Source organism: Arctopsyche grandis, chromosome 2 (genome assembly GCF_051622035.1).
Source record: "Arctopsyche grandis isolate Sample6627 chromosome 2, ASM5162203v2, whole genome shotgun sequence".
Taxonomy (NCBI): domain Eukaryota; kingdom Metazoa; phylum Arthropoda; class Insecta; order Trichoptera; family Hydropsychidae; genus Arctopsyche; species Arctopsyche grandis.
In genome coordinates this window covers 2862913-2872989 of record NC_135356.1, presented here as the reverse complement: position 1 = coordinate 2872989, position 10077 = coordinate 2862913, and the positions used below count along the sequence as shown (strand labels likewise).

General features: G+C 29.6%; 1 protein-coding gene across 1 annotated transcript; it reads right to left on the bottom strand.

Annotated features, from left to right (window-relative positions):
• Positions 1-259: 259 nt before the first annotated feature.
• goe (endothelin converting enzyme 1) lies at positions 260-7793 on the bottom strand. Its single transcript, XM_077446185.1, has 6 exons — positions 7611-7793; positions 6650-6853; positions 6418-6542; positions 6243-6346; positions 5927-6159; positions 260-343 (listed from the first exon to the last, which is right to left on the bottom strand). The coding sequence occupies exons 1-6, from the start codon at positions 7791-7793 to the stop codon at positions 260-262; spliced, it is 933 nt and encodes a 310-aa protein (XP_077302311.1).
• Positions 7794-10077: the final 2284 nt, after the last annotated feature.

Genomic DNA, 10077 nt, shown 5'->3' with positions numbered 1-10077 from the left:
TATATATATATATATATATATATATATATATATATATATATATATATATATACATATACTTTTATCTTGCACTATTTTGTATGCTGTATTGAAGCCCGCCAATTAAAGTGTGTATCGAAAAAATACTTATAGTTTTTCTCATCTGCAAATCAATCAAAACATCTTTCTCATATTTTTTTCCACCCATCCTTGATACACCTAAGAATGCACTCATGAATATAATAATAGGTAAGTGATGAATTCAATCGTTCATTGTATTTTATGACCAATCATCAATCATGCGTGAATATCCGTTGTGGCGAGCTTGTAACATATTTTCATCCATCACTCCACAATGAACATTCTGAAATATCAAACCAATCACAAGCTTTACTTTAACGAAATCCTTTAAGACATGAAATCTTTTCTAAAGTACAACCTACATATGTACTTCGATTCTGAACAGAATACGGAGTGCTAATTTTTTATTAATAAACTACAGAACATTTTACGTAACCATAAAGCTTTTCGACATATCCATTGTGATGAAAACTGACGAAAATAAAGCAAGTTTTTATCATTTGAATAGTATTTATTTTAGAAACTGTTAAACGATGTAACTACAAATTTAATTTATTGTCATTAACCCTTTGAATGCTGACCAACGTCTATCAGCGTTTTGCCAACAAGTCCATGAGCCTGAAATACGCTGACAGGCGTCGTTTTTTGAGTATGTAAAAAATAAACAAGAGTACTACCTGCTAAACCTTTCCAGATAGTATTGAGAAAAAATCATTGAACATGGATCGTGTAATCCGTGTCAATGTTTATAAAGACTGGTTTACATCGGAATTTCTGAATATATAGCCATAGCAGAATTTCTCGATGGAAATCCCTAACTGCTGAGTATTTTAGATTGTGGCTTAGCATTTAGAGTGTGATCATTATATTTTAACAACAATGAAGAAGATGGAACTAGTTTTGGAAAAATGCATTCATTAATAGACTTATTTTTTTATTATTTTATATTGGTTCAAGATATATAAGAGTCTAAGCACATATTTACAAAACTCTAAAACCTTGGCGGTAGCTATCTAGGGTTTGTTTGGATTAGCTACAATTTTATACCTGCTTTCTATTAGATTTCTAAATAATTCTAGTTGGAAATGTCGGCGAAATTTTCAGCATGGTGGGCTTTTAACAGAAAAGACGTCAGCACTCAAAGGGTTAACATTTAAAAAATAATAATAACATTACTAATTAATATCGCAACTCACAAACTGATAAAACAACAATACCAATTATTATAACGAGAAAAGGTATGTATTTTGAAAGTAATTACATTTACCTATATGTCTTGTATGTACATATGTACACACATATATTCCAGTAATAAAAAAAAACACATCTAAAACACTAATATTCAAAGCTGTCATATTTGTAAATACACATATAATTCTTGTAATATTTCACATGGTGGAATGTCTTACCTATATACAATCTTTGAATAATTTAGTGTAATTTGCAAAAATATTTGGACCACTCGATATGGAATTCTATTTATTTTAATTTGTGGTATATATATATATATATATATATATATATATATATATATATATATATATATATATATATATATATATATATATATATATATATATATATATTTATCAAAAATCTATGTGTTACATATGTACAAAAGATTATGGTTGAAACATATTGCAATTCCTCTGCAACTCTACAGACGATCGACACCAATAGTCTTCAAAGTAGTTCACATGTAACGAATAGTACTGCAATCTGAAATACAAAATCGAAACAAACAATCAAACACATTTTCAATAGTCAAATATAATCTTGTTGGAGTAAAACTTACAAAATCTGAGGTAGAAGTTTTTGATTGTTTCGAATGTAACGATTTTTCATGTCGGGACCCATCACCGTGCACATATTCTGAAATTACACACTGGTAAGTATTCTGAAACACTTCGAATTGCATTAAATAAAATGTACAATGCCATTTATTTCATACAAATACTAGTAAAGTATCATATGGACTAAGAATATCTAAAGAATGGAATGAAAACAATTAAACAATTCATACTCACTAAGTGAATAAAAGCAAATATATACAAAACAAGTCATTTTTTGAAGATAATGAAATTCAAATGGAATATATCAACATGTGATCTAACATATTCTATAATTTTCCTCGACATAATCTCTGGAAATTTCTATAGAAATACTGAAATCCTGGAGTAGTTAAGTTCCAACAGGATGGGGTACAAATGGAAAGTGATATACAATGTTAGAACAAGCCCATCCGACTATCCGAGTGACATTATCTTCAAACATTACTTTTGGCTTAGTATTATATTAGTGGGACCGAAAAGTAATCAAAATCTTTCGACGAGCTCTTTCGCAGTCAGTTTTTGTCAAGACACGGTCCAGTCAACACTTAAGTTTTGTTATTATGTTGAAGTTATTGTTGTAAATTTATTGTTTCTGTTTAAAAATAAATGTTTCTAGCTGAGGAAGGATGTTAGATCAAGTAATGAAGGCAAACGACGCAGTGAATACTATCACTGACGGGGATATTCTAAAACTAAACAAGTGTCATCGGTGGTATAAACAATTTAGAAATGGAAATAGACATCAAGGCGATCGCACGAAAAGAAGAGGCTCAAAAATTAGATAATCATATCCTTACGTCAATGGTGGAACCAGATCCTCATCAAACCAACGAGTAATTATCGTTTAAGATTGGCTGTCCATGGTCTATAGTTGGAAAAATTGCACAGACAGGGAATTTGGGAATATTTTTTTGATTACTTTTCGGTCCCCCTAATAGCTATAACTATAACTATATATAATAAAATGTAGTTTGGTTTTATTTAGCTAGTGGATATTTACTTTTGATTAGTATTAATTTTTGGGAGACTAATCTGGTAATCGTTTCCAGCTCCATCACATATGTACATAAAAACAATTAAATTAAATTAAAACTCTAGTCATTTTAACTACTTAAGTTCTGGGAGCATATGTATACATATTTATTTATATGAACCATTTGTTAAAAATTTGTTTGTGATAGGGTATAAATACGTTTTATCCCTAACAAACATACATAGAAAATTTATATTTTACTATAATATTAAACTAATTGCTTAATGTTTTTCAGGCACGTGGAAGTTGATAAATAAAAGTAGCAAATTAAACATTTTTGTGGAAAAATTGAAATACAAAAACAGTGTTTTCAGTTTTTATTGACAGTTTTGAGGATACAGAACATTCAGTTCCAAGGTCAGCACACCCTCTATCATAGAAGAAATTCAAAATTAGCTACATAATGTTGGTGGTGTTCTTCAGAATGGAGAACAATGTGGCTGTCCCAGAACTTCTGCCTCTTCAGATCCACTTACAGTGCATATAGGTCGAGTAAACGACCTAAAATTGTTACTATTACTGCTAATTTTGTAATAGAATTAACTAGAATTAACTTGTTCAAATATGGAAATAAAAATATTAAAATTATGAAATGGTTGTACGTATATTCTTAACTAACTAAGCATTTAAAAAAAATCTTGATCTGTGAAACTTTTATCTACATATTTCATATAGATGGATGTATCAGTACATATTCGTATTTCAATTATATTTTGCAATTTGTATTTAGTTAATAATAAATTATTTTGAATATAATATTGTCTAAAATTATTTGCTTGGTACTCATATGACATTTTACACCTGAGAATCTACACAAATGTAAGATATGCTTTGAATCTTTAAATCAAAAATCAAAATATCTCGCACTGAGAACATAATACATAGTTTTGCAAGACTTTCTTTAGTAATTCGATTCATAAAATTGATGTTTCCTTATATCTACATTTTACACCCTTTTCACCATCCGAAATAGTTCATCGCAGCCACCTTTTTAAGTTGATCTGACTTCTCTAATACAAATATCTAAGTATCATTTTATTACATGCAACCTACCTGAATATAAGCCAGCAAAAAGATTCCTTCGTCCTCGTACGTCTCCAATCCTGGAAAATGCTTATGCTCGATTTGATGATGTTTCAAATAATAGTCCAGCCCGTTTGCAGCAATTTTAACTCCACTTAACTGCTTAATTGTATTAAAAAGCGTCATATTCAATGTTCTATAATCAAGCTGGCCGTTTTTGAGTGCAATGGTTCTAAGAAAAAATATAGTAATCAACAAAATGAAAAATATTGGTCACAATATGTATTAAAACGCACACCTATTGTAACACTCCAATGGGAAAATACTTGAATAATAGTGATTAGAATTGATTTCAGATTCGTCTATTATTTTTAAAAATCCTTTAAGGTATGTCGATCCATCGTACGTTGTCATCATAGCGTCAGCGATGACTTCTCCGATCATCACACCCAATCGTCCATATTGGATTGCGCTAGAAATTACAATCTAAGTTTATTTGTAAATTAGGATTTAGATATTTTGAATATGTGTGCTGGAAGATTGCCTCCTACATTGGCATATCATTGTGAAAATGAGGCAAATTGGCCAAATAATGGGGCACGGCAACAACTCTATTGGCTTCTTCGTATATTATATTCTCTTCTATTGTTGCTGCCATTCCAATTCTGTAATTATTTAATTTTCACAACATTTTATAATTGATACAGATTTACACACACCTACGGTTTTTGAGCTCTTTTTCCTATTATGCTTTAGATTAACATTAGAATAATATAATACTGTAATTACTAACCAAATTAAATTAAAATTGTAAAATAGAAAATGATCAGTAGATCAGTAGCTATTAAAATAGATATAAGATGTATTGTGAACATAATTTCGTAATAATAAAAAGCATTTAAAAATCAAAAAAACACACACCTACATACATTTAAGCAAAGTTTTATAAGTACATAAAATGTATAAAAACACTTTTTTTTATTTGATATTTAAAAATATTTTAGTGACATCTGTACAAAATTTTAAAAAGTTATATGAATATCAAATGTTCGAACATTAAAAGCTATTGTGAACTATTTCAATTTCATTTATTATTTAATATTCCTTATTACTTATTTTAATATTAAATATAAATTCATTGTTTATTAGTGATATCTAAGCAAAGATAATTTAACTAAATATTATCTTTTGCAAATATTTAATTATTTTCAAACAAATGTATTCTTCTGGAAATTTTATTATTATAATTTTTGGTTGAAATTTACATACGTAGGTTGCTAATTAATATTAAATCACATGAATTGAATTGAAAAGAAAACCATCTTACTATTTAATAGTTGCTATAATATAAAAGAGTTGATTAGCTTATAGCATAATTTAATTAACTTGTCTAAAATATACTGATCTGGTTGAAGGATTGTTAAATTAAAGGATAGTATGGGTTTGCGTTTTTTTTATATATTATTTTTGTTTTCATATTTAAGCTAAAGTGATGGCCTGGAGTAAATCTATTATGTCACTATGGCGAAATTGTAATGAACAAATAAATAAATAACTAATCAACTGACTATTCTTATAACATAATTATTTTAGTATTAATTTTCCAGTTTTCAACATCACAGTTCTCATAGTCAATGATTTATTCAAAAAATAATCGGTTTATGCATAAGAATTTTTAAAATCTAAATCTATTAAAAGTTAAAGTTACCTTTCGTCATAACTGAAATGTTCCATCATTAAAATTTGAGATCTGTCATTCACAAATGCCAACCAGCTTAAAACATTTTTGAAAAAATCATTTGATTGTACTATGAAGTGAGAATAGTATTCATTCACATAATATCTATCTCTTATACGTGTCGGCAGTCCCACTGACAGACTCATACCTGAAATCTAAGTATTTTTAAAAAACTATTAAATAATTTCATAAAACCAGAATAGTATTGATGAAAAAAAATGAAGAAATAATTGTACTCACCATATTTTGTAGTACATCTTTGGACTTTTTACTAATCCAATTTGATTCCAATATGTCCACTAGCAGGGACTGCTTCATATTACTGAAGACTTCTTCAACTGTCTTCAATCTAGCATCAAATTGTGACGTCGCAATTTCACCATCATTCTGTAACGTCGAAGCAACAGCCAAAGGAATCATTCGATGTAAAACTGACGTACAAAATTCCCACCTCGGAGCTAGATAATTACTCGCTATATTAAAAAAATATACATTGAATGAATCTTACCATTTCCAAGTATGCATATATATATTATTCGGTTATAAATATACAAACCTGTAAGTTTTTGCTTGAACATGTTTGAAAATAATGTAAAATTTTGACCCATAAACGGTAAAAGATTCCGCACGACCGATGCTATCAAATAATCGTTCAATATTCTGAAAATAATTTTATGAAAGACAATTTGGAGTATGTTGTTTATTATTTTTGTACAATCATATAAAGCAACCTGTCGTCAGTAGTTGAAACAATTCCAGATATGTCTCGGAAGTATGTCACGGATGGCACCCATACACGGGTATTTTGCGTTATAGTATTCGGAAAGTAATCTTTGAGAATCTCCTCTATGTGAACCTAAAATTATTAAGGAGACGTATACTAATACATATATAACATATAAATAGTCAATTGTGTATATATGTATATATAGCGACAAAATTCTGTGAAAATTTCAGTCTTACGGCCGGAGCAGATCTTGTCAATTCCAATACGGTCATCGTATCATAACGACTGTTGGCTCGGTGAAGGCTGTCAGGGTTGGATATGATGTGAGCTATCCTCCTCTCATATCCATAAATGTTTTCAGAAAATCGACGACTGTCTGAAGGCAACCCGCCCAGGTGTGTCAAAATGTCTTGGAGCATTCCCATGTAAGCGATGACAACCTGTCGTCATATCAAATCATAAAATTTTACATTTAAAATTAAAACGCAACTCGCACAAACAACGCTGAATAATATTAAAGCGATATAACGCCAGGTATATAAAACGATAGCATTTAAAAACTGATTTTAAATGCTGCGCTGTACACGTAGATACATTCAATGGTGTGAAAAATCGCTTATTTTTTAAGAAAGTCATTGCGGATGTACTTATATTTATAACTATTGTGTGCATACATATTAAATATATATATATATATATATATATATATATATATATATATATATATATATATATATATATATATATATATATATATATATATATATATATATATATATAAAATATATGTATCTATATACAAAACAATGATAAGAAAACGCTGCAATTAAGATATTTTATAATATTTGTACAATATGTCTCTATCTCGAGTCAAATTTAATTTTAAAACTTACAATTTGCTATGTATGTATATTATATATAACTTCAGAATACTTTAAAATGACTATAAGTTCCAACGAAAAATGACATCCAAATTTTATAAACCATTGAGATAATTATAAAAAAAAATTTGACAGTTAACAGTTTATTGTCTGAGAAATAAAAATAATGCTTATTAATAAATGTTTTTTATTAATAAGCATTATTTTACATTAACACATACCTACATATCTATTATAAAATCATTCACTCTTTAGCATGTGCAACCTATCCAAAATATAAATACATATATGCGAGTATATATTTTTACAAACCAACCGGATCAGATAAGCTGGCATTTGTGTAATAGTAAATGGGCATTTCAAACTCGATCGGCTTCAGTCGGATGATGTGCTTGGTGGCATTGATCGGGTTGATCTCCACTGATATCTTGAAGAAGGGACTTCCTCCATACCGGGAGTAAATGCGGAGAAGAGTCGCCAGGAAGTCCCAGTTGCTCATGAAGCGGTTCCTCAGCGACATCCAACCACCTGTCGATTTAGTTCAAATTCCATATAACAAAAATGTTTTTTTAAAACTAACCTCTTCAATATTTTGTTTATAAAATCATGACAATATGTATATAAAAAATAAATGTATATGTATATATATATATAAAAAACCGAATTGAGAAATCACCAATTCTCTCCGTAAACTTTGATCACGAGTATGGCAAAGTGCTCAATCTGCCATAGCGAGAGGGGGGCGAAAAGGGAAAAAACGATCAGGACAGTGTGAACAAATGCGATAGTGTGGACGATAGACGTCACAGTGAACGAAGATGCAGCATTTTCAAACGGGTTTGGTGCAAACGATCGACAAGCGCCAGACAGACTGAACCACAGATTAACTGGATGGCTGCTTTAAACGCAATTCTCGACTTTACGAATGATAGATTGCACATCAGACGACGAGTAACCTTTCGATGTGCACAGATGCAATTATTAAAATGGTAATTATTAAAATTGAGTTGGATCTTTCTGGCGAGTTTAATAAGGCAAAATTCGGAACTAAAGTATCAGAAACACAGAACTTATACAGGGTAGGTATGTTGGGACTTCGGGTAGATTTCGCTTAGTGTAAGTGCGAGCAGTGCGCACGCATAAGGTACACGTACAGTTAATCTGTGGTTCAGTCTGTCTGGCGCTTGTCGATCGTTTGCACCGCATCGTTTTCAAACGTGTTTATTACAATTATTTTTCACCATCGTAATGGCTGACGTCATTTCCACTTATATTGATGACCAAACCGAGCAAAATGGCAAAGTTTGAAAACGATCGGATAAGAACCCAAACTTTGTCACACGACAAAATCGTTTCCGAACTAAGAAGAGGTTAGTAATATAAAAAAGGAGGGAAATAAACAGACATGCAAATCAGATATTAATAAAACCAAATAGTAATATCGCTAATCAAATAGGCTGATCAAAAAGTGATTAAAATTGTTTAAAAATAAAATTACTTGGGTTTTGTTCAGTTCGCTAATATAATAGAATAATAATTAATAATCTGAATAATTTTATGAAAGAATTGACTAATAATATTCTATGAAATGACTGAATATGATATATAATATAATAGTTCATAGATAAAGTTATGTCAACTAATACATATGTATGCTAAATTTCTTACATGTTGCGATGTGCTATTTAATTTCCTTTTTGTAAATAGTAAATATTATTGTTTAAAAATACATATGTAAAGTTGTTAATCGAAATCAATTATTTAAAAAAAAACTAGATTTAGGGGCCCAAAAGGTTTTTAAATAAAAAAAGTAGTAAAAATTCTCTTAAAATTATTCATAAGACTAATGGAAGGACAAGTTGAAAGTTTATGCTCCAAATTTCGTGCCGAATTTTTACGATTTTGTACTCCTTCTAACGATATACATACATATGTATATGTATGTAATAGTTTTCCGTTATGGTAAAGTCATAATAATTTTCTGCAATGATCTATAAACTCGATGTTAAATCAAAAAATTAAATAATGGATATTAACATATTTTCGTTTCATTTTTGTATTGTGAATCTTCAGTTTTCTTTCAGAAACTCTTTAGACACACGTTCTCGTATTTGACATAGTTCGAGATTTTAGTATAGTCATTTTATCTTAAATGAAATATTTGATAACGTGATTTACAGTAGTGTTTTTTTTTTAAGTTAATAAAAGATCATAAAAGAAATTCAATGAGTCAAGTCTGGCTCAGTGAATTAGCAATATTATCGATTGCACATGAAGAAGCTTCTAAAATGTCTTTGAAAGATGTAATTGCAGAATTCGCGACTTTGAACGCAAGAAAAAAGAACACTTAAACAATGTTAGTTAATTTTTATAAGAAAAATACTAAAGGGGGGGGGGGGGTCTTTGGATTTTTATTATATTCATTTACTTTTAAATTATATTCACCATGATGAAATTACGGGTGACCCCAAGGCGACACCTATGGCAAAATTTCTACTATATGATATGTAAATTTATTATATTATTATAAATTTGATATTAAATTCAAATAACGGTGACAAATGAGGGTAGGTGGCCAATTTGGTAGGAACCGTTTCATATAAAATCAACAATAAATCAGCAGTTTGGCTTAGTGGTAGCGTATATATTTAGCACCACTGAGGTCAAAGGTTCGAGTCCTCGCCACTGCTGGTTAGATTTGGGGGTTTTGTGACTCCAAATCGATCGTTTCTCTATCAGAGTTTGCCAATTTTATCTGATCATTGCTGAAACAGTTCCTGAAA